Source organism: Microtus pennsylvanicus, chromosome 2 (genome assembly GCF_037038515.1).
Source record: "Microtus pennsylvanicus isolate mMicPen1 chromosome 2, mMicPen1.hap1, whole genome shotgun sequence".
Classification (NCBI taxonomy): Eukaryota; Metazoa; Chordata; class Mammalia; order Rodentia; family Cricetidae; genus Microtus; species Microtus pennsylvanicus.
In genome coordinates, this window is record NC_134580.1 from 96,803,640 (window position 1) to 96,829,099 (window position 25,460).

Here is a 25,460-nt window from a genome sequence, read left to right on the forward strand (position 1 = left end):
ATGTGCGCCTATCCACACTGGTACACCAGCATACAGACAGGAGGAGGAGGCATGGCCTCACTCATGTCAGGCTGGCCTGGAACTCACTCTTTAGACTATAGACTAGGATGACCTTGCATTCTGGTAATCCTGTTGCTTCTCCCTCTCCAGTGCTAGCGTTGACTGAGCAGTCACAGAAGCATGGCCAGTGATTCTTGTAATTGCTGTGGCTACTGGGGCCGCCAGGCTGTGTAGTGCTTGGATCCATCTCTCTACTCATTCTTACTTTTAACTGGGATAATACTGTGTGCTGGGCCCAGCTGCTCCCCTAACCTTTCAGCAGAAGAACGTGGTCTCCATCCACTCTGAAGTGCTGCTGCCTAATTCCCAGCTGTCAGTGCTCTTTGGGTATTTCCACATGGAAGGGGCCTAAGGCCAGGCCTTCCTGTCTCTACTGCCAAAACCCCATTAGGTCATCCTAGCCCATGAACTCTCCCCATGTGGCCCTGGAGTCTGCTTTCAAGCCTCTACTTCCTGTCCTCCTGTCCTCTCCCTAGGTGTTTATCCCCCCAACACTCCTCCTTATCTTCCTGCAGTGTGTGCTTTCAACAAGGGCGGGCTCAGCAGTGTGCTGTAATGCTCCCATAGAGCAAGCTTAAACTCTGATTCGGGTTCTTTTCTAGTAGTTTAGTGGCGTGACTATTGTACTGTGATGTCAGTCTAATAATACAAACTATGGAGGCTTGCTATTTATTCTGAATGTGAATTAACTTCTTATTCTAACTATTGTTTTTATGTGTTAAATGACATTGATGTATTGCTCAATAAAAATTTGAGGCCAACTGTGGTGGATCTGTCTGTAATGCTAGCACTTAAGAGGTAGAAGTAAGAGAATTACTGTATGTTCAAGGACATCCTGGTCTAAATACTGAGTTCCAGGCCAGCCTGGGCTATGAGCAAGACTACCTCCCCATAAATAAATAAAGAATATGTTTATATGTATATATAAAGAATACAGTAAAGTTTTCTTATGGCTAGGAGATGTAGAAATGTGTCAAAACCTAGTACGATATTTTAATTTTTCCTCTTTTGCAGTTAAAATTTTCTCTACTATACCTGATTACATAGTTCCTTAAATATAGACTTGACCAAATCTTGTCTTTGCTTTTAAATCTCTCAGCATAGAATATATTTATCATCAGATAGAAGCAGAATCAATTGGATTGACATTTAAGACCTGTCCCAGCCTTTACTCCAGACTCCCCATCTTGCCCTGCCCTGGTAGAGTTTCTCCTGTCTTCACTCACCTTAGACGTAAAGGGAACACCCTACTCTTCCCCTGCTGTCTGTGGAATGACCAGTTCCCTTCCAGTCAGCTAAAGGTCACCTGTTTGAAGCCTTTTGTTCCCTTTCTTTCTTTCTTGCAAGTCAATCTCTTACTCTTGTCCCTTTCTTGGGTCCTTATTCCAGTATATTTTAATACTGGGTTAATGATAATATAATTATAAGATAGATACATATTCCCAGTGCAGGAACTACAGATAGTTTCCCTAGTATGTGTTTGGCACACAGGTGTTTGACAAGCGGAAGAAGGCGGACTGACTGTTACCACTTCTGTTCCAGGGGCATCTGTGCAATGAGCCCTTGGATTTGTACAGCTACTTACACAGCCAGGGGATTGGTGTCTCCCTTGCCCAGTTCTACATTTCATGGGCTGAAGAATACGAAGCTAGAGAAAACTTCAAGAGAGCAGACGCAGTGTTCCAGGAAGGGATTGAACGCAAGGCTGAGCCCCTGGAAAGACTGCAGTCCCAGCACAGGTAGTTGGTTTCTCTGGAGCCTGCCTTAACTCTTGATTAGATACCCAAAGAATGCGCTGTTGAGTTACATTTACTTCCTTACCATTTTTCATGTTTTACCATTCTCAAGTGTGGATGATTCTGGACCCTGTAGAGAATGTGCTCACTCGTGCTGTTCTTCCCTAACCCTCACAAACTCTGTAGTGTACTGTTCCAAGGATGTCACAGAACAGCCACAGTATGTAAGCTTTTGGTTTGTTTGCTTCAAGATAGGGTTCCTCTGTAGCTCTGACTGTCCTGGCCTCAAACTCACTGAGATCTGCCTGCCTCAGCCTCTGATTGTGAGGTTAGAGGCTTAAAATGGCCTTTATTCCAGCATTTTTAAAAATGGTTTATTTTTATAACCTTTTGAGTTTAGTTCCTTTAATTGTGCTTTTAAGAATTCCTTACAAGGCTTTTGTAATATATATGATTTGCAAATTTTTTTCCTCGATTAAATAGTTATTTATTTATTTATTTTTATTTTTTATTTTTTTGAGACAGGGTCTCTCTGTAGCTTTGGAGCCTGTCCTGGAACTAGCTCTTGTAGACCAGGCTGGACTCGAACTCACAGAGATCCACCTGCCTCTGCCTCTGCTGGGATTAAAGGCATGCGCCACCACCGCCCGGCTATATGGAAAGCTTCACGAATTTGTGTGTCATCCTTGCGCAGGGGCCATGCTAATCTTCTCTGTATCGTTCCAATTTTAGTATATGTGCTGCCGAAGCGAGCACAGTTTTTTATTTTTTTATTTAAATTTATGGTGTTGCGAGATGGAACCCAAGCCCTCATTAATTATTATTTTAACTATCAAATGGAATAAAAAATTTCAATTTTGAAAAACTCCATTGTATGAATTAAGCTTTTTGTATTGTATCTGTCTTTTCTGGTTCCTAGCAGTAATGGTGACTTATAGTCTAGGACCTGACACCCTCTTCTGGCCTCCACTGGTACCAGACACATGGGGTGCACAGGCATACATCAGACAAAACACTCATATGCATAAAATACAAATTAGATTTAAAAATTAGATGCTTTTACTATTATCTCATGGGTCATAGTTATAATAATTATTTTAAAATCTGAAAATAATACAGTTTTTTAGAAATGAAAAGCTCTGAAAGCATCAGCATGTGGGTAGTCTTGAAGTCAGCGTTTGTCATTTATTCTCCCTTGAGAATCAGCCACATTTTCCTGTTAATCTGTGTGTGAAGGAATGTGCTACAGGCCGGGCATTTATTCTGATAGTGTGCTGGAGCCTGTTTAGTGACAGTCTCTGGAGAGTGAGCGGTGATGCCCATTGTCCTAGACAACTGAATTCCAGATGTCACACAACCTGTGGCAGTGGTTGTGGTATGGTCAGTTCAGCCTTTGTCCTTTGTGGTGCTGTTTGGTCTGTCTCCTACATGTGCTGCTGGGCTAGTGAGACTTGGGCAGTGGATCCCGTCAGAGTTCGTTCTCAAGGAGTGAGCACGGGGGAGTTAGGCGTTCCGATCTCCAGCCTATTCCTCTCCGCTATTCTTCTAGTAGTTTCCGGCCCTCAGAATCCCCTGCTTCCGTTCCTTTGGTCAGAAAGATAGAATTTCTCAAGGAGTTGTAGGGTTTCCCAAATCACCATTGCAGTAGATAAGCACAAGAGAAAACAAGAAACACAGCAGAGAACAGCAGCACAGGGCGTCTAAGCGCCACACCGCCACAACTGTCTTGCTTTTGTTAACCCTCCAGAGTCATGGGGTCTCTTTTTATGTGTTAGAGTTTCAGATTGAGGCTGCAGGCTTGTGCTGTGTCCTAGTGAGCACCACAATCTGTTCACTTCTTTCTTTTCCAGTATACTATAAAATTATAGCAGCAACAGCAGAGAAGTTTTGTTTTCAAATTTCTGCCAACTGTGCTAAAGTAAGATGCGTTGTATGTTTTTCATATGGTTTGTAAGAAAAGCTGTATGTGGAGGGATGGCGGATGTGGCAGTATACTAGCTAGCCATTGGTGGGTCCAGGCGAAGGGCGTTTGGATATATTCATTCGCTCTTTCCACAATTCTGTAATTCTTATTTTTAATTTGAAACTGAATTTCATCAATTTTCTAGTCTTAGCTGATCCTCTGATCACTCTGATGGTAAGTTTTAGAGTATTTGCAACGGGTCAAACGAGTGTTTTAATGGACCCCGAGTCATCTATCTTGCTATGACATTCTTATGTGTTGAGTTTGCTCTCCTTGTTCTTAGAGAACAAGTCTCCTGGGTCAGCTGCACACAGTTTTCTCTAGTCTGCTTATGTTGTGTGAGAACTGGTCATTTCAATTAAAAGCCGATTGTCCTTTGTCATGCCTTAGACAATTCCAGGCCCGAGTGTCCCGACAAGCTCTCTTGGCACTTGAGAATGAAGAGGAGGAGGAGGTGTTGGGGTCTTCTGTACCACAGAGAAGCACACTAGCTGAGCTGAAGAGCAGAGGGAAGAAGATGGCCAAGGCGCCCATCAGCCGTGTCGGAGGTGCTCTGAAGGGTGAGCTTGCTAGTGTTGTTTTGGAGCCCGTAGTCTCTTGCGGTGGGCAGATTATGTAGAAAGGCAACACATAAATATACATGTGGACACTGCCCTAGTTTTCTGAATACTAGGTAGCAAAAAGAAAAGCCAAAAGAAAGCTAATATCATAGGGTGCAGGAAAGCCAAAGGTGGCGGTTTTGTCTGGTGACTGTGAGTAAACCTGATATTTGAGATGTGTCATTTTCTTTTTTTTTTTTTTATGGAACGCTCATGGATTTGCGTGTCATCCTTGCGCAGGGGCCATACTAGTCTTCTCTGTATCGTTCTAATTTTAGAATATGTGCTGCCGAAGCGAGCACAGAGATGTGTCATTTTCTAAACGTTGTAGTTGGAATTAGATAAGTAGTAATATAGTAGATATTACTGAAATAATGCTTAAATGCATTAATGCCTTAGGGAATACTGTTAGTTAAGAATATAATTTTTTTGCTGGGTGGTAATGGGGCACAGCTTTAATCCCAGCACTCAGAAGCAGGTGGATCTCTGAGTTCAAGGCCAGCCTTGTGTACAGATGGGGTTTCAGAATAGCCAGAGTGACACAGAAAAGCCCTGTATAAATAAAACAAAAACTAACCAACTAAACAAATATTAGGCAGTATTACAATGCTGACTGAAAGAATAACAGACTGGATGTGGGTCATGTGCAGTGGTGGCTCCTCTAGCACAGGGCTAGGAGCAGAGGCACGCAGATCTGAGTTGGAGACCAGCTTAGTCTACATTGTGAGTTCCAAGCCAGCCAGGGCTATTCAGTAAGACCCTGTCTCGAAAATAAAGACAAAAAACCTGAAGAGGGGACGGGAGAAAAGGCTCAGGAGTTAAGTATACTTGCTGTTCTTCCAGAGGACCTGAGTTCTGGCCCCAGCGCCCACACCAGGCAGCTCACAGCCGTGTGTAAGTCTTGCTGCAGGCGACCCAGTGCCTCTGGCCTCTGTAAGCAGCTGCACATGCATGTGTGTACTGCGTGCAGACCCACACCCTGCACATGATTAAAAATAGTAAAGATAAATCTTAAAGAAGACTGGAAGTGTTAGGACAAGGGGGAAAGGAAAGAAAATAAGATAAAATGTATAAAAATGTTAGTAGTTGGATCATTGAGAATTTATTACTATCTTTTATTAAGATTTATTTATTTTTTTACTGAGAAAGATCAAAACTTTACTAATGCATATTCCCTATGGAACACATTTCTCAGAGTTGCACAGATAGGCCATGTTTTCGCTTCCACTATTTACACATGCTGCTTGAAATGCCCTACTCAGAAGCATTTCCATTGCTTCCTCTCTGGTTTTCAACCTAACAGTGAGCCAGATCTTAAATTTAATGACTATACTCTCTGAATCTGAATTTTTTTTAAATTTATTTATTTATTAAAAATTTCCACCTCCTCCCATTTCCCTCCCACTCTCCCTTCCTTTCCAGTCCTAAGAGAAGTCAAGGTGCCCTGCCCTGTGGGAAGTCCAAGGCCCTCCCAATCCATCCAGGTCTAGGAAGGTGAGCATCCAAACAGACTAGGCTCCCAAAAAGCCAGTACATGCAGTAGAATCAAAACCCAATACCATTATCATTGGCTTCTCAGTCAGCCCTCATTGTCAGCCACATTCAGAGAGTCCGGTCTGATCACATGTTGGCCTTGGTGAGCTCCCATTAGATCAGTCGCACTGTCTCAGTGGGTGGACACACCCCTCGCGCAAATGGCCAAAAGACACTTAAGATCATGTTCAATCTCCTTAGCGATCAGGGAAATGCAAATCAAAACAACTTTGAGATACCATCTTACACCTGTCAGAATGGCTGAAATCAAAAACACCGATGATAACCTATGCTGGAGAGGATGTGGAGTAAGGGGAACACTCATCCATTGTTGGTGGGAATGCAAACTTGTGCAACCACTTTGGAAATTAGTATGGCGATTTCTCAGGAAACTGGGAGTCAATCTACCTCAGGATCCAGCAATTCCACTCTTGGAAATATACCCAAGAGATGCCCAATCATACTACAAAAGCATTTGTTCAACTATGTTCATAGCAGCACTATTTGTAATAGCCAGAACCTGGAAACAACCTAGGTGCCCCTCAATAGAAGAAAGGATAAAAAAAGGTGTGGCACATATATACATTAGAGTTCTACTCAGCAGTAAAAAACAGTGACATCTTGAATTTTGCATGCAAATGGATGGAAATAGAAAATACTTTACTGAGTGAGATAACGCAGACCCAAAAAGATGAATATGGTATGTACTCACTCATAAGTGGATTCTAGCCATAAACAAAGGACACTGAGCCTATAATTTGGGATCCTAGAGAAGCTAAATAAGAAGGTGAGCCCAAAGAAAAATATATATTTATTCTCCTGGATATTGGAAGTAGACAAGATCACCGGACAAAAGTGGGGAACACGGGGGTGGGGTGAGGGGAAGGGGAGAGGGGGAGAGAGAAGGGAGAAGGGGAAGATTGGGGAGAGCTTGGGAGAATGGGATGGTTGAGATGGAGATAGAGTGGATATTGGGAGCAGGGAAGAAGATATCCTAATTAAGGGAGTCATTTTAAGGTTGACAAGAGATTTGGCTCTAGAGCGGTTCCCAGGTGTCCAAGGAGATGTCCCCAGCTAGGGCCTCAGGAAGCAGAGGAGAGAGTGCCTGAACTGGCCTTATTCCATAGCCACACTGATGAATATCTTGCATATCACCATAGAACCTTCATCCGGCAATGGATGGAGATAGAGACAGAGACCCACATTGGAGCACTGGACTGAGCTCTCAAGGTCCAGATGAAGAGCAGAAGGAGGGAGAACATGAGAAAGGAAGTTAAGATTTAAGTATTAGTATGTTTGTGGGTCTGTGTTTAGATACATGCATGTTGAGTGCAGGTACCCGTGGAGACCAGAGAAGGGTTTGTAGAATTACAGTGATTATGAGCCACCCCATGTGGGCACTAGGAACTCAGCTCAGGTCTCTCTGCAAGAGCAGTATGTGCTCTTAACTGCCAAGCCATCTCTTCAACCCAGTTTAAGGTTTTTCAAGAAAAAATAATCTTTTCAGTCTCATTTTGACTCTGGTAGAAGCATCCCCCTTAATTGGAGCAGACTGTGTATATCTTATATCCATCTGAGTTGATAATCAAAGCTCTTACGTGTCATGTTCCTAATGTTTCTCCCAGCTCCAGGTCAGAGCAGAGGGCTCCAGAGTGCAGTTCCTCAGCAGCTGCGCAGTAACTGCAGGGTCACTGTTTTTGATGAAAATGCTGACAGCACTTCTAGGGCAGAGTTACCTAAACCTATAGTCGAGCCGTGGAAGGCACCCCCCGTCCCAAGGGACAAAGAGAATGAGCTACAGCCAGGCCCGTGGAACACAGACCGACCCTTGGAATATAGGGTAAGGACTCAGACTATTTGTCAATCTAGTGAAGACGTCAGATTCATCTGTCTTGGTTTGTTGTTGTTGTTTGCTTTGTTTGTTTATTTGTTTGGGTTGGCCTCTATTTAGCTTAGCCTAACCTTGAACTTATGTAACCCGGACTGGCCTTCAGCTTTCCACGCCCCTGCCTCAGCTTTTTACGCCTTAGCATACAGTCACACACCATCCTCCCTGGCTCTATTTTAATATCACTTAACTTCTTCACTATTTAGAGATTGTCTGCATAAATTGTGATAGTATATAGAATAATCATTTTAATTCTTTCTTCATTTTTAGCCTCGTGGCAATTCAGCCTCTGTAGCAGCCGTGTTTCCTTCGCTTCCCAGCTTTACTCCCTATGTGGAAGAGAGCGCTCAACAGACGGTCATGTGAGTGCCTTCAGATCATTTGCCGTGGGCATTACTAAGGCCGGCAGAGGTGTTGTGTGATATTTTTGCTCTTTTTCCTCTTTGGGGGGTCCACCACCCAGCTAAATAAATCACGCACAGAGGCTTATTCTTAGTTAGGAGCGCCCGGCCTTAGCTTGGCTTGTTTCTTGCCAGCCTTTAACTTAAATTATTACGACTACCTGTTGCCTCCAGACTTTTCCTTTTCTTGCTTCTGTATATCTTACTTTTCTTCTGTGGCTGGCTGGGTGACTGGCCCCCAGCATCCTTCTTTTCCTCCTTTCTCTTTCTGTTTAGCCTCTCTGTTGCCAGCCACACCTATCCTTGCTCCTGCCTTGCTATTGGCCATTCAGCTCTTTATTAGACCATCCAGTGTTTTAGACATGCGCAGAATCACAGCTTCACAGAGAAACAAATGCCACATAAACGAAAGTCATATACCTTAAAATAATAGGTACCGCTTATATGGTTCCAATGGCATCTTGTGGTGGGAGCGAAAACAGACAAAGCTCTGTCTCCTTTGTGTTCACTGTGTATGCACACTAGAGCCGAGCAACTGCCATGAACTTAATAATTAGGTTTATGGTTATTGATGTGACAGACACAGCCCCTGCGGTTAAGTGAGACATGCTGCTTCATTGCTGACAATAATTAGAAGGGGTCTCTTTTCCTTCCTGATCCTTAACACTTGGAAAAATATTTTTTGTTTTTTAGATTTAAATTTTTTTTTTTAGTGTGTTTGCATGTTTTGCCTGTGTGTTTGCATTTGTCCCACATGCATGCCTGGTGTTCATAGAGGCCAGAAGAGGGCTGGATTTGCTGGGACTGCAGTTATAGGCAATGTGAGCTACTATGTGGGTGCTGGGATTTCAAGCCCAGGTCCTCTGCAAGAACAAGTGCTCTTAACTGCTGAACCAACTCCAGCCCCCTAATATTTTTGTTATAAGAAAAATCAGGGCAAATGACAGATAATCAGCTCAAGCTTTCATCTGATCTTTAGGTTGTGAGTTCTAGTACTAGGTTCAAGTCTGTTTCAGTATAAGGGTTTCCTCGTATCTCAGATGTGAGACGGTCTCTGTGTAGACCATGCTAACCGTAAATTCATGGAGATCCGCCTGTCTACCTTCTGAGTGCTAAGATTAAAGACCTACAACATCACGCCAGACTCTGCTGGCTAACTTATCCCTCACACTGTGTGATAGGTGCCGTAGGATTACAAAGCCAGTGCAGTTCTGAGCAAAAATTCTCCCTGAACCAAACAAAACAAAGGAAGCCATTGGAACCTTTATAGAATTGATATTTAGTTTTATGCCATTCTATTTTTTAAATTTGATTTTTTTTTTTTAAAGATAGGTCTCAACTATGTACCATGGGTATCCTGAAACTTGCTAGTAGGCCAGGCTGGCCTTGAACTCACAGAAATCCTGCGCCTGCCTCCCTAATGCTAGAATTCTAGGCATGTGGCTGTCGTGTACATGTGAAGGTCAGAGGACAGCTCATATGCCAGGATTATACTCAAGCACCGTCATGCCCAGTCAAGTGACTTTTCTTAATGATTTGTGGTTGTCCTTCATAAGTTAAGAAGAGAGCTATTCTTTGCTGAAATTTCTCAAACCTAACTGTGTTAAATTTCTGTCCTTGTCAAAAACACCTGAGCCAACTAGCTTATAAAACGAAAGGCTTTTTTTTTTTTTTGGTGTGTGTGCTTTATGGTTTAAGAAGTTTTGGTGTATGATCTTTTGAACTTGATGGCCTAAGTCACTACTAATTTTCTTAAAGGCATAGGTGGTCCTCAGGACTCACACCTCTCTAGCTAGTGTTTGGGCCAGACTCTGTCTTGATCAGTGTAAGCACACGCTCTGCCACTGAGCTCTAGAACATAATTACTGGCGATTTTTGTGGGTTATTTCTAGTCCCATTTTAAAATATTACTTTCTTTGTTTTTGTTTCAGAAAAGAGTCACATAAAGTCCCAAGGCTGTCATTGTCCATCTAGTTTGGGCAAAATACATAAGACATAACTCATTTGAGCCGGGCGGTGGTAGCGCACGCCTTTAATCCCAATACTGGGGAGGCAGAGGCAGGCGGATCTCTGAGAGTTCGAGGCCAGCCTGGTTTATAAGAGGTAGTTCCAGAACAGGCTCCAAAGCTACAGAGAAATCCTGTCTCAAAAAAAAAGGAAAAAAAATTCATTTGACTTTGGGGTGATTGATAATTGTTTTGCTTTCTTAGGACACCATGTAAAATTGAACCTAGTATCAACCATGTCCTCAGCACCAGAAAGCCCGGGAAGGAGGACGGAGACCCTCTGCAGAGGGTTCAGAGTCACCAGCAAGGGCCTGAAGAGAGGAAGGAGAAGGTGATGTACTGTAAGGAAAAGGTTTATGCTGGAGTCGGGGAGTTCTCCTTCGAGGAGATCCGAGCTGAAGTGTTCCGGAAGAAACTGAAAGAGCAAAGGGAAGGTGTGTGTGTTGTTGTAAGAAGTAACTCTTTTCAAGTCTAAGAGAGATTGCCTCTATTACTTGTATCTTTGTGTGATGTATACTATACACATGCTGAGCTCCCATTGCTGCCTCCTAGAAAACAGAGTCTGTGCCCAAGAGTAAAAGAAGAAAAGGTGGTCAGAGTGCAGGGACACCCCATTTCACCACAAAAGCAGGCAGCCATGACAGGTGTGCATGTAGGTGCACTCCTCCTTAAGTACCTAGCCTTTCTTAGTGTTTCCTGAAATGCTCAGCCTCAACTTCTCTGGCAGTTTATTTATATTAACATATTCAGGCATCTCTCAGTCACTTATAGACTTACTTATATTATTTCTTCAGATCATCTCATTCTGAAATTAATGGAAGATTTGGAAATTGAGGGGAACAGAAAGCAGTCCCAGCTCTGGAGCTATCTCTTTCCTGTCCAGCAGCCACTCTGAAGCTCTCAGAGGCTTAATATTAATTACAAACACTCGGCCGATAGCTCAGGCTTGTTGCTAACTCTACATTTAAATTAACCCTTTTTTTTAAAAATTTTTTTTTTATTTTTCGAGACAGGGTTTCTCCGTAGCTTTTTGGTTCCTGTCCTGGAACTAGCTCTTGTAGTCCAGGCTGGCCTCGAACTCACAGAGATCCGCCTGCCTCTGCCTCCCGAGTGCTGGGATTAAAGGCGTGCACCACCACCGCCCGGCTAACCCATATTTCTTATCCATGTTTTACCATGCAGCTCATGCCTTGTTACCTCATTTTCTATACGTTCTGCCTCCTCAGAGGTTTGCTGGCGACTTCTCAGACTCCATCCTTCCTCATCCTGTCACTCTCAGTTTGTCTTTCCCACGTAACTTCATCGTGCTCAGCTATTGGCCAGTCAGCTTGTTTATTAAACCAATCAGAGGCATGTATCTACACAGTATACAGAAGGGTTGGCTATTCCACAATAGTTGGGGTGTTAGGAGATGAACTGACAATTAGGAAAGCGGATATTGAAGACCTTAGGGCACTAGCACAAGAGGATAAAATAAATCTCAGATGATATATTGAAGAATGGGCCCTATGTGCCAATGGGGGAAGGAGACATGGTTGCAAAGCCAGGGGCCAGCTGTGTGAGGCCTTTTTGTTTTTGTGACAAGGTCTCATCTCACTGTGTAGACCAGGCTGGCCTTAGCCTCTCGGGTGCTGAGATTAAAAGTGTGTCCCACTACACCAGACTGAGTGTGGCCTTTTTAAAATCAGTAACTGAAGGAGTGGAGAAATGGTTCAAGAGTCCAGGGCATTAGCTCTTAAGCAGACCGTGCTCTCTACCTAGCACACACATCAGAACACAGTTACCTTAACTCTGGGGATCTGACACCCTCTCTGGCCTCTGGCACCGGGTACACAAGTAGTACACAGGTATATGCAGGCAAAAACACCCTTACCCATAAGTGTTAAAGAGATAAAATAAAAACAGGAACTGGGGCTTGGTACGATGGTTACTGGGTAAAGGAACTTGCACAAGCCTGGTGACCTGAGTTTGACCCCTAGGACCTCATAAAGCTGGAAAGAGGGAACCGACGCCAAAGAGTCGTCTCCTGTGCAGGCACATCACACGCACAATAATAATACAAAGTTTTTAAAATAGGAACTGAGCTCGAAGGTGAAGCTTGGTACTAAGCGTGCTTATCTGGCATGTGTGAAGACCTGGGGTCAGTCAGTCTGTGGCACAGAAAACACCGCCAAAACCCCCAAAGAGCCTGTCAACAAGGACTAAATAAGGAGGAGGTACCTAGATACAATTATTTTTCTAAGGAAAACTTCTAGTTCATACCTCTATACCAACGTGTGATGGAATGCATTTTATTCTCAGCTGAATAAATCCCTGAGCTGAGCGTTAGTGAGGTTTGTGTGGATAAATTTAGTCTGCTCTCACGTTTTCAAGTCTTACATCCGCAGCTCTGGTTTTCTCCCTTAGTTCATTGAGAGAACTGAAGCATCTCATTTTGTGTCTCTGTCAAGTCTGCTGTCCTACTTGCCGTCTCTGCCCATTCACCCTCCCTGGCGTTCTTTCTGGAAAGACGGTATACATTTCTCAAGTGTTTGCCTGGACAGGTTTTCTTCCCTCCAGCATTTTCCTGTTTCTACTGTTATCATTATGCACATGGATGCCCGCAGTTTTTAAAGTTCCTTTTTATCCCCATGTTCTCCTCGAGCCATTAGCTTATCTTCCTACTTCACCAAAGAGCAAACTTATTTTTCTTTAAAAAAAAAAAAACCAACAAAAACAAACCTTCCTCATTGTTCAGGGCAGGGGAGCACATACAAGCACTCAGGATACAGGATGACATCATTTAATTGGTTCTCTACCTTTAGGTGGGTTCTGGAGAGTGAACTCAGGTTGTCAGAATTGTATTATCTTGGGGTGCAAAGACTTACCCACTGAGTCATCTTCCAGCCCTCTTTAATTTTTCTCCTGTGTGCATGTGCGTGGGGAGAGTACGGGGTTTGCATTCTCACTTAGTCACTGTTCTGTTGCTGTGACGAGACACAATGACCAAGGCAGCTCTAAAAAAGAAAGCACTTTAATTTGGGCTGGTTTATGGTTTCAGAGGGTTAGTCCCTGACCATCGTGGTGGAAGCATCATAGCCTGCAGGCAGACATGGTGCTGGAGCAGGGGCTGAGAGTTGTATATCCTGACTCTAGGCAGCAGGACGTGACACAGTGGGCCTGGCTTAGGCTTTTGAAATCCCACAGCCTACCCCATTGACACACTTCCTCCAGCAAGGCCACATTTCCTAATCCTTCTTAAGTAGTGCCACTCCCAGCACACATTCATACTTGTGTATGTCTCACATGTTTGCGCTTTTGTGTGGGAGACCCGAGGTTGACGTGGTTGGCATTGGGTGTTTCCACCATCACTTTCTGCCTCTTCATTGAGGTAGAGTGTTGATAAGCCAGAGCTCACCTATACACTGGTCTGGCAAGCCAGTTTGCTCTGGGGACGCTTCTCTCCCTACCTTCCAAGTATTGGGGTTACAAGTGGGCCAGCATTTTGCTTGGGTGTTAGGAATCTAAACTCCAGTTCTTGTGCTTGCATGGCACACTCTCTACCACTGAGCCATCCTCCCTTGAAAGGATAGTCAGTCTTCACTGCCCAGTGTTCTCTGAGACATTCCTATTTTTCTTGTCAAACAACTCTGGTCCTGGTCACCAGAAGCCCGTGTGCCAAACCCAGCGCCTGTTTCCACAGCGCCATTTGTTCTCATCTTTTACTGCCTTCCTTCTTCTGTGCTCCAAGCAAGCTGGCTTTCCTTTGAGTCTTCCTGTGTGAACAAACTTTGCCCAGGTCTTGTGACTAATCTTTCATCATTCAGGTTTTAGCTTTATCACAGCATTTTATCAAAATGATTCCTGGTCACTGGTCTTTAATAGCCATGAGCTTCATACCTTCATCCACTGTATACAGTTTTACACCACCCCCTGTTTGGTGCCGTACTGGGTACTGAGCTTGTACTACATGCTAAGTGCTCTATCAGCGGGCTGTAGCCTCAGTCCTGTGTGTTGCCACCTTGCACCGTCCCCCCACTTTATTTTTGTGGTTTCTTGTTTTTGCTTGCTTATTTGTTTTGAGAAATAGTCTCATGTAACTTTGACTGGCCTTGAGCTTACTGTGTATTTTAGGATTTTTGATTTTGGAGCGTCCTGCCTCTACTTCCTAAGTACTGCAGTTCCAGGGTTGTGATATGCAAGCACGCTGTCAGTTAAGTATTTCCCTGCCCTGTTTTACGTATAAATACCTTTAGTGCTTTTGAGAAACTTTTGCTTTGTAGTCCAAGCTAGCTTAGAATGCTAAATGATTTTCTTATTTCTTTTTTTTTTTTTTTTTTTTTTTTTGGTTTTTCGAGACAGGGTTTCTCTGTGGTTTTGGAGCCTGTCCTGGAACTAGCTCTTGTAGACCAGGCTGGTCTCGAACTCACAGAGATCCGCCTGCCTCTGCCTCCCAAGTGCTGGGATTAAAGGCGTGCGCCACCACCGCCCGGCGATTTTCTTATTTCTTTGTGTGTTTCTGCCATATCTGGGTGTTAGCATCATATGGCCAAGGACTTGGTATCATTGGAACCTATTTTTCATTGTACTTGTGCATGATAGGTGTTGCTTTTTTCCTGATTACATACATCAAAGAATGGATACCCCACCTCAAATTGAGGACTCACTTCCCCTTTTCCATTTTCATCAGTGGTAATGAGGCTGTGAGCCGGAGGCAGTCTTTCCTGGAGGGATTGTTGTGAGGGGGAATGTCTCAGCTAACTTCACTGTTTGCAGCTGAACTGCTGACCAGTGCAAAGAAGAGGGAAGAAATGCAGAAACAGATTGAGGAGATGGAGAGAAAGCTAAAGGAAATCCAGACTATTCAGCAGGAAAGAGCTGGGGACCAGGTAAAAAAATTTTGCTATTTTTTTTAATACAGAAAACTCAGGCATACCTGGCCAGAATTCTATCTTTTATCTACATGCCCAACCTAAAAAATACTTTCTTTTTTTGGTAGTTTTTTAGTTACTACTAGCCGGAAAGTAATTTAACAAGTGGTTTCAAATGGGATTTATGACATGTAAAATAAGTGATGTAATTCACTGACTTCTCAATTATTATTCTTATTAATTCTGATATTAACTTTATATTTTAGTCATGGTCTGTTAAAATGGGGTTAGTTTTTAAAATTCAATATATATTTGCCACTGCTCAGTTGAATATAGAGTACCAATTTGATTAGGACCCTAGATTATTGGAGTGCTTTTGTGATACTGGCATCTGATGTGGTTGGCAGCTGTCTAGAAGAAGGTGATAAAGCAAATGTTAGCACTAGAGTATATAAATAGCATTTTCTGAATGAGAGGGACATTGGTTTTATTTATGTTAATGTAAACAGCAAGAAGAGAAGGTGCCCATAGAGGAGGCAGCCAGACTGCAGATTGCTTCACAGCCTCAGGAAATGCTGGGCGTGTCTCTGTCCCGCTCTGTCTGCCCACCAAGCTCTCAATCCAGGTAAGACCACTCTGGTGGAAGGCATGGTGCTCACAGCCCATAGGACACACTGTGGGCTCTGGTGACTTGAAGGCTCTTCCATTTCTTGACAGTACTGAGACATGAGTTTTACAAATTTTAACATAAGGTTTTGTGCTAATGAAAGAATATATGGTACTGTCTGTTCCTTGGTGAAAATAAAAATCAATGTGTCTAGAGCCTGTTCATGCACAGTGGTACGTCCTGTAACCCTACGTAGACGAAGGCAGCGGGTCAGGAATTCAAGGCTAGTAGCCTTTGAGATTGGCCTGGGATCCATAAGGCCCTGTCCCCCCACAAAGAATAAAAGTGGTCATACTCAGGCGGCTAAGGCAGAGTGACTCAATCGTCAAAACCAGTGTAGCCTACATAGTCAGACCTTATCTCAGGAAAACAAAAGGTGGAGTGGAGAACTATACTTTACATACTTAAAGTACATTGCATACTTGTGTGAAATGTCTTATGAACCTGGTGCTATGTACATTGAATTTATACAGTCAAATCAAAACTCAAAAACTTGACACACATGATAACTGCTGTTCACACTCGTGTGTCTTTGTGTCACAACCATCCATCCCCATTGCAGTTAGTTAAGGCCGCCTCGGACAGGGTGGGATCTGTCTCTAAACAGAAGGCTCTTCCTGTGGGTAGTAAGCACATTTTCTTTTTTTAAACAAATTTCTCCACAGGGAAACCTCACCAGCTAAAAGCATTTTGCAAGAACAGCCTGACTCTAAAGGTAAGCTGTATTTGACACATTGGGAGGGACACCGGCAATAAATGCACTATGTAACAGTAAATGCTTTTCTTTCTTTCTTTCTTTTTTTTTTTCGAGACAGGGTTTCTCTGTAGCTTTGGAGCCTGTCCTGGAACTAGCTCTTGTAGACCAGGCTGGCCTTGGACTCATGAAAATCTGCCTGCCTCTGCCTCCTGAGTGCTGGGATTAAAGGCGTGCGCTATCACCTTAATTATAGTAAAAAAAGGGCAGAGTGTGCATAGAGTCTTGTTTGGTCTTTAAATAATGGAACTCATTATAAGCGCATATAATTCATTATATGTGATTTGAGAGAATATTTTCATAGGATTTCTCACTACTTTGAAGTACTTAGTTTAGGGACAGCAGAATGACAGGCACTCGCTGCCCAACAACCTGAGTTTGTTCCTCGGAACCCACTGACCCTCATGTAGCAGCAGGTCTTTGAGTGTCAGCTCCTGAGTAATGACAGAGCTTGGTCCTAACTTAGGCTTTTCCCCAACTAGCTCTTAAAACTTAAATATCCTGTTTATATTAATCTATCATGTTCTGTCATGTGGCTCGTTACTTCTGATACCGTATGTCTGACTCATCTTGCATCTGAATGGCAGACCTCCTGCCTCAGATTCTTTTCCAGAGTTCCTTTCTCTTGTCTGGAAGTCCTGCCTAGCTATCTACTGTTAAACTCTATTAAACCAGTCAGAAGGTGCCTTAGGCAGGTGAGGTGAAACACACGTCTTCACAGTGTAGAAGATTATCCCAACCCCTTCACACGGTCATGAAGACATGCACATGACTGCACAGAGAGACTGATGCACATGAAAAATAAATATTTTTCAAATCTCCACTTTCATACTATGCACTTAGGCAAGTGTTAGCAGGACCAGCAACCAGCCCTGTATGAGAAGGAGCTCCTAAAGAGGGCTAGGTCTTGAACATTCAGATTGGCTCTTTGTATGTATGTATGTATGTATGTATGTATGTATGTATGTATTATTTATTTATTTATTTATTTATTTATTTATTGTGAATGCTGTGTTCTGCCTGCATGTATGACTGCGGGCCAGAAGATGGTACCAAATCTCATTATAGATGCTTGTGAGCCACCATGTGGTTGCTGGGAATTGAGCTCGGGACCTTTGGAAAGTCAAGTAGTGCTCTTAACCTCTGAGCCATCTCTCCAGCCCCAGACTGGTTTTTTGTTTTGTTTTGTTTTTGATACAGGGCTTCTCTGTGTAGAATTTGCCCTGTAGACCATGCTAGTCTTGAACTCACAGAGATCCACCTGCCACTGCCTCCAGGTGCTGATATTAAGGGTGTGTGCCACCGCCAACTAGCTCTTTTTTTTTAAACGCACTTTATTAATTTTTTTAAAATGTGCATTCGTTATTTTGCATGCATGTATGAGAATGTATGAACTGGAGTTACAGAGAGTTGCGAGTTACCATGTGGGTGCTAGGAATTGAATCTGGCTCAACTGGGCTCCTTTGGAAGAACAGCCAGTGCTCTTAACCACCGAACCTTCTCTCCAGCTACAGATTGGTTTCTTTTCTCCTTAAAATATGTTAAAAATATTAGGCTTCCCATCTGTTAAGCTGCGTTGAAAAAGATTATACATTTTCCATTTTCCCTCTCAGTTTCTTTTCACATGATTGTTATAAAAAAGCTATCCAAAAAAATGTAAGCTATAAAAAATATAAGTAACAAATGACATCAGAACCAGTAAAGGCCCTTGCCACCAAATACAGTGACTTGAGACCCACATGGTAGAAGGAGAGAACTGACGTCCACGAGTTTTTCTCTGACCGCCACATGCTTGCTCACACATACGTAAATATTAAACACAAGAATGTTTTAAGTGGTAAAAACATGAATATTGCTAGGTGGTGGTGGGCACGCCTTTAATCCCAGCACTCGGGAGGCAGAGGCAGGCAGATCTCTGTCAGTTTGAGAACAGCCTGGTCTACAAGAGCTAGTTCCAGGACAGGCACCAAAAACTACAGAGAAACCCTTGTCTCAAAATTAAAAAAAAAAAGAAAGAAAGAAATGAATAAATAAAAGATTTAAAGGTTTTTTTCCCCCATATTTATCTATTTGTGTTGTGCATGCGTGACCTACACATATGCAGAGGTCAGGACAGCTTTCAGGAGTCGAGTCCTCTGTCAGGTCAGTTCCAGGGATCAGTTGTGCTGACAAGATCCTCTCATCTGAGCAGATCGCCAGGTCCAGAGGGAAAGCTTTAGAGACTTTGGATTATTGACAACATACAGATCTCATTATGCATTTCCAATTCAAACACATTTAAAAAAACATTGTGAACAATTACTAAAATATAGAACTGACTGTTCAGAAATTATTAGTTTTATAGATATTATTCCTTAGTTAATAAAAAGAACCTTTTAAAAGGCTTACAAAGACATTGAAATATTTACAGATGAAATGAAGTGTTCTGGATCTTTAGGGCCATGTTTGGGAAGTAGCATTGCTGGGAACATAGATGAAGTACAGTCATGCATGTTTAGGTGATTATTATGAAATGGTATCTATTTTTATATGTCCTAACTTTTTCATTATAAAAACAAATCAGAGGCTAGGAAGATGCCTTAGTGGTTAGGAGGGCGTGCTGCCTGCAGAGGACCCAGGTTGGGTTCCCAGCACAGGCTATGCAGCTCCAGGCTGGGATGCTCCTTTCTGTCCTCTTCAAATGTGTGTACTCACTGATGTGCGTGAACTGTACCCACACACAAGACATGTACATACATACAGAATTACTGTCTTTTTCAATCATGCTTTTTCTTTTGAACAACACAGCATTAATTCATTTCTATAGTTTTCTTGAAGAATCAAACACTCCCAAAACCCGTTTCTCTTTCTATAGGTCCCAGCATGCCTTTCTCCATTTTTGATGAGTTTCTTTCAGACGGAAAGGACAAAAGGTTTGATTTTGTTGTTTATTTTGGGGGAGGGGAGCTAGGAATAGATCTTCCTATATAAGTACATTTTTCACTTAAAATTTTAGATATTTGAAAGTTAAAATAAAGATATTTTTATTTGGGTGTTTTGCCTGCATGTGTCTCCACACAAGCCCACGATATCCAGTAAAGGGTGTGGATCGGTACTATCAGGCGAGCCCCGGCCTCTGTAGGAGCATCAGTTCTCGTAACCACTGAGTCACTTCTCTGGATCTTTATCTTAAATTCCTTTTTCTTTTTTCTTTCTTTTTTTTTTTTTCTCGAGACAGGGTTTCTCTGTAGAACTTCATGGAACTCATTCTGTAGACCAGGCTGGCCTCAAACTCACAGAGATCCACCTGTCTCCAAAGTGCTAGGATTAAAGGCATGTGCCACCACCACCAGATCTTATTTTAAATTCTTTGAAAAATTTTGTAAGTTTTTCTTATATGAAAACTTTTGTAAATTGAGTATATTTTTCTACCATTGGTTCTCTGGGATGGAGCTCAAGTTAGCAGGCGTGGACTACAAAGCATGGTTACCTACTGGGCCATGTTGTCCCAGTATTTTAGTCTGTGAGTGAGAGTAACCGGACCCTGGTGTACACAGGGACTGGGAAGAATGAGCTGAGATAGGATGTTCAGGACCAAACTGGACTACGTTATACAACCTTATCTCAAACAACCAAAAGGCTTGAATCAGGGTTGCTGTTATTTTCATACAGATACAGAGAGTGCTAACTGGAATGTGTCTTCTCCTAGTCCTGCTGCAGATTTTCCACAGGCTCTCAAAGCCCAGCGAAGACCCCTTGCAGTTCTCAAGACTACAGAAATCATTGCCTCAAATGAGGATGTATCTGCTGGTGTTTGTGTAAGTTCACATCAGTGGACTTAGTGAATTCTTTCACTCGGATCTCTCAGTTAAGCATTTGGCTGGTTAGATGGCTCAGCAGATAAAGACACTTCCTGCTGAGCCTGACAACCTGATACTGACTCCTGGGTCTCAGGTGGTAAAAGGAGAACAGTGACTTCCACAGGTTGTCTCTCTGACCCCGGTTTCCCCTACCCCCAATACAATTTAGGTATTTAAGTTTAAAAGAAAAGTTTAGGATTAAGTGCTGAACAAGCGTTAATCTTAGTGGGCTGTAGAAGTAGAGGAGACTCTAGTTCAGAGTCAGCCTAGGCTATGTACTGAGTTTGAGCCCAGCTTGAGTGCATGACTAGATGTTGTTCAGAAAGTTTAGGGTTAAAATTAAAATCGTTGTTGAACTAAGCCATGGGAAGATTTCCAGAATGTTGTCACCAGGAAAAGAGTGGAGCCGCAGTGAGATACTACATTGTATGTACTGGAGTTTCTATAATCAAGAGGGGGTAATAATGAGTGTTGGAGGGCAAGGATGTAGAAATATTAGAACCTGGGACAGTCATTTTGGAAGAATTGTTGGTCATTCCTTAAAATGTTAATCCTAGGGGCAATTAAGACCACATGCTCTTGTAGAGGTATTGGGTTTGATTCCCAGCACCCACCTGGCAGGTCACAACTGACTATAATGCCAGTGATCAGCGCCCATTTGTGGCTCCCATGGGTACCACACATACATGGTGTGCTAACATACAAACAGGCAGAACACTCATGCATAAAATAAAAACTTTTTAAATTAAAAAGTAGTTACTAACCAGGTGGTGGTGGCACATGCCAGATCTCCATGAGTTTGAGGCCAGCCTGGTCTACAAAGCAAGTTCCAGGACAGCCATGGCTACACAGAGGAACCCTTTCCTGAAAAACCAAAAATAAAAAAGAAAATAAAATAAAAAATAGAAGTAAATAAAGGAACTTATGTTCTATTTGCATGAAGTGTCCAGGATAAAGCAGAATGGATGGGATTAATGGAGAGGGTAATGGGAAGGGGCTGCAGGTACTGCAGATTCTTCCTGAGGGGTGAAGTGTTTATAAAATAACACAGCAGAACACTGAGACACACACGGGGGTGATGGATTAGATCCCAGAGTTCACCAGAACACTGAGACACACACGGGAATGATGGATTAGATTCCAGAGTTCACCAGAACACTGAGACACAGGAGTGATGGATTAGCTCCCAGAGTTCACCAGAACACTGAGACACACACGGGAGCGATGGATTAGATCCCAGAGTTCACCAGAACACTGAGACACAGGAGTGATGGATTAGCTCCCAGAGTTCACCAGAACACTGAGACACACACGGGAGTGATGGATTAGATCCCAGAGTTCACCAGAACACTGAGACACAGGAGTGATGGATTAGCTCCCAGAGTTCACCAGAACACTGAGACACACACGGGAATGATGGATTAGATTCCAGAGTTCACCAGAACACTGAGACACAGGAGTGATGGATTAGCTCCCAGAGTTCACCAGAACACTGAGACACACACGGGAGTGATGGATTAGCTCCCAGAGTTCACCAGAACACTGAGACACAGGAGTGATGGATTAGCTCCCAGAGTTCACCAGAACACTGACACACAGGAGTGACGGATTAGCTCCCAGAGTTCACCAGAACACTGAGACACACACGGGAGTGATGGATTAGCTCCCAGAGTTCACCAGAACACTGAGACACACACGGGAGTGATGGATTAGCTCCCAGAGTTCACCAGAACACTGAGACACACACGGGAGTGATGGATTAGATCCCAGAGTTCACCAGAACACTGAGACATAGGAGTGATGGATTAGCTCCCAGAGTTCACCAGAACACTGACACACAGGAGTGACGGATTAGATCCCAGAGTTCACCAGAACACTGACACACGGGAGTGATGGATTAGATCCCAGAATTGTAAAAGGTCAGGTGAGTCACTAATTTGACAGTCTTCTCACACTTCCAATGTAAAATGCCTTTTGTGGCAATGGAAACATGTAGACCAACAATTTTTCCTTCCTGTTCTGGTTTTCTTTACATTTAGTTTTTTGTGTTTATGTGTGAGTGCTTGCACATGCGTGTAGAGGTCAGGTTATCTCTTTACTCCATATAACTTCATGTAACTGTCATCAGGCCTGGCTGTAGGTGTCTTTACTCACTCTCTCATGGCCCCTGGCTATTCTGTTAACTACTGTTGCATAGTCCTAACACCCAGGGGTAAGAATGTGCTGTATAGAGGTTCAAGTCAAACTGAAACAAAAAACAAGCATGGGCCTTGGCATTGACATTTTGTTGAAACTTTAGGGAAGGACAAAAGCTGCTTCTCAGCAGACTAGCACCCAGGCACTTGAGGAAGGCTGGCGTGTTTAATTTGAGGATTGTTCTGGGGACATGATGAGTGGCTTCAGTGACAGTGCCATGGGAGACTTTGATGACTGAAGGAAGATACTCAGGTCCCATTCCAGTTTTATGTGATTTAAATTTCTGGAGAGGAATCTAAGCATTATTTTTCCCCTTGTTTTAAATCAATTGGGAAAGTTCCTCTGTGATTCTGATGCCGTTAGTCCCTGGCTGCTGTGAAAGCACAGTGGCTGAAAACAGTAGGGTGCCCTTGTCCTGAGAAGCTCCCCGGGTAGGGGTTAGGCCTGTAGCTGGATATTAAAGGGGCCTTATCATTCATATCCTCTCTCTTTCTCTCCCCTTCTCTCTCCCTTCTCCTTCTCTCTTCCTCTCTCTCTCTTCTCTCTTTCCTCCTTTCCCTTTGCAGTCTCTTTCTTGGATTTTGTTAAGTATCTACCTGAATTTTTTAGCTTCCCTTCCAGTCATACTTAAAATGTCTAAACTAATAGATTGATGCATAATAGTGATTTATTTTACTTTAAATTTTGTTTTGTTGTGTTTTTGTTTTTTTCTAGACAGGGTTTCTCTGTGTAACTCTGACTGTCCTGGTACTTGTTCTGTAGACCAGGCCGGCTGCCCACTTTAAATGTTTTATTTTAAATTTCCTTTGCTTTTTGAGGGAGGCCTGGCCTGGAGCTCTCTGTGTGGACTAGGCTATTGTAAATCTCTGCACTATCTCTCTGAGGTATACCTCTACTTCTGCTTCCTTAATTTTGAGTCAAAATGTGTCAGATATGTCAAATTGTAGGTAATCTAGAAAATTAATATCTAGTATCTATGAGGGTTAACTGAAGTGGGCATTTCCTATATTGTAGGTAAATATATAAAGTAGTTTAATCTTTCAGGGCAGCTAAGCAATACATGTTAAAATAATAAAAGCCTAGTGTTTTTAGCCTTACAACTAGCTAATTATTTTAGGAATATTTATCCTAGGAACATTTAGATGTTCATAAAAATTTGTGTATATTTTAAAATAGTTTTGAGTAATGAAAAATAGGGAATAATCTAGAAGACCTGACTAAGCTGTCTTATATTTTCCTCGTAGTCCTCAAGTTTCGAGCCCCATGAATATTGTATGACTGTCACTGAGTTATAACCCTGGCCCCTTAACTCATTTCTAATAAATAGACATTTTGGGGCCAGCAAGATGGCTTGGTGAGCTTTGCTGCCAATGTGAAACCTGAGTTCCATATGGTAGAAGGAAAAAGTGGCTTACACAGTTGTCCTGTGATCTCCACATGCATGCCATGGCTCACATGCATGCACACATGCGCAGATTGGTTAATTAAAAATGCAACCCGCGTTGTGACCATCCCGGTTTCTAAAGAATTGATTTTTTTTTTAATTTGTTTTTTCAAAGCAGGATCTCACTATGTAGCTCTAGCCATCCTGGAACTCACTATGGAGAGCAGGCTGGCCTTGAACTCAGAGATCTGCTTGCCTCTGGCTCCTGAGTGCTGAGATTAAAGGTCTGGCATTTAAAGAAATTTTTAAAAAGAGTATTTTTATCTGTATCTGTGTGCGGTTCTGTAAATGCATGCCGTGTGTGTAGTAGGCACCTGTGGAGGAGCCCTTGCAGCTGAGTGCCATGTGTGTGTAGTAGGCACCTGTGGAGGAGCGCTTGCAGCTGAGTGCCATGTGTGTGTAGTAGGCACCTGTGGAGGAGCGCTTGCAGCTGAGTGCCATGTGTGTGTAGTAGGCACCTGTGGAGGAGCGCTTGCAGCTGAGTGCCATGTGTGTGTAGTAGGCACCTGTGGAGGAGCCGTTGGAGTTCAGCTGCCCATCCAGGTGGTAGGAACTGAACCTGGGTCCTCTGGAAAGGCAGCAGGTATTCTTTGAGCTGTCTCGCTAAGCCCACAGATACTTTTTTTAAGTGAGAAAAGTGGTATCAGTGCTTCAGCTTTGAGGTAGAATTGCTTGGGAGAGGACACGAAGCAATCTTTCCATGTGTGGAGAGCCCTCACAGTATATTTTCTGATGAAGTACAAAATCACCTTCCTCAGTGTTGAACTATGCTTTTTAAATTGTCTTCAGCTAGACGACTTGCTATGTTTATTTCTAAATCTCATGTCAGTGATCTGATGTCTGTGTGTGTGTGCGCGCGCACCATTCACGTGTTTATTGAACTAGCTCAGCTAAGCTGTGTTTATTCTGTTTTTACTTTAGGATGAACTTACAGGAATTGAACCTTTGAGTGAAGATGCCACCATCACCAGTTTCAGGAATGTAACCATGTGTCCCATCCCCGAGGACACTTGTTACTTTGCTAGAGCACCTCGTTTTGCATCTACTCCTTTCCATGAGATGCCGTCCTTGAAGGGCATCCCTTCTGACCCTGAGAGACTGTCCCAGGAGGAGGATCTGGATGGGAAGACCACTGAAGTCCATCACACTGCAATGGCCACTATTTATAGCCAGACCCTCAGCGTCAAGAAGCTGAGGTGACTGGAGTGTTTGCTCTCTTGGTCTGTGAGCTTATCGGTTATAGTGAACAGGCGTCAGGCTCTCACTGTCTGCCAGATGCTGAACAAGACAGTCTGTCTCTCTCTGGTGTAATGTCAGTGTAATGACATTGGATTTGAGGATAAGAAGTAAATTTTGACGGTAATGAGACTCAAAGATACAGAAGGAGAGTTGGTTCTTGTAGAGGACCCGGGTTTGATTCCCAACACACACGTGGTAACTCACAGCTGCCATAACTCCAGTTCTGCGGTATTCATTGTCTTCTTACCTCTACAGGTACCAGGCATACAAATTGTGTACAACATG

The 25,460-nt window shown here is 43.0% G+C and overlaps 1 protein-coding gene and 2 non-coding genes across 3 annotated transcripts in view; 1 reads left to right on the top strand and 2 right to left on the bottom strand.

Annotated features, from left to right (window-relative positions):
* The window catches only part of Bub1b (BUB1 mitotic checkpoint serine/threonine kinase B), a 55,823-nt gene that overhangs the window by 12,886 nt on the left and 17,477 nt on the right, over positions 1-25,460 (top strand). The window contains exons 5-15 of the mRNA XM_075961773.1: positions 1,603-1,799; positions 4,150-4,319; positions 7,517-7,731; positions 8,050-8,141; positions 10,391-10,620; positions 14,942-15,054; positions 15,546-15,661; positions 16,369-16,418; positions 19,312-19,369; positions 20,146-20,254; positions 24,858-25,132. Of these exons, the coding sequence (XP_075817888.1) occupies positions 1,603-1,799; positions 4,150-4,319; positions 7,517-7,731; positions 8,050-8,141; positions 10,391-10,620; positions 14,942-15,054; positions 15,546-15,661; positions 16,369-16,418; positions 19,312-19,369; positions 20,146-20,254; positions 24,858-25,132 (1,625 nt within the window). The remainder of the gene's footprint in view (positions 1-1,602; positions 1,800-4,149; positions 4,320-7,516; positions 7,732-8,049; positions 8,142-10,390; positions 10,621-14,941; positions 15,055-15,545; positions 15,662-16,368; positions 16,419-19,311; positions 19,370-20,145; positions 20,255-24,857; positions 25,133-25,460) is intronic.
* LOC142845360 (U6 spliceosomal RNA) lies at positions 2,446-2,552 on the bottom strand. The gene has a single exon (XR_012909906.1). It is a non-coding gene; the product is annotated as a U6 spliceosomal RNA (small nuclear RNA).
* LOC142845372 (U6 spliceosomal RNA) lies at positions 4,554-4,660 on the bottom strand. Its single transcript, XR_012909916.1, has one exon. It is a non-coding gene; the product is annotated as a U6 spliceosomal RNA (small nuclear RNA).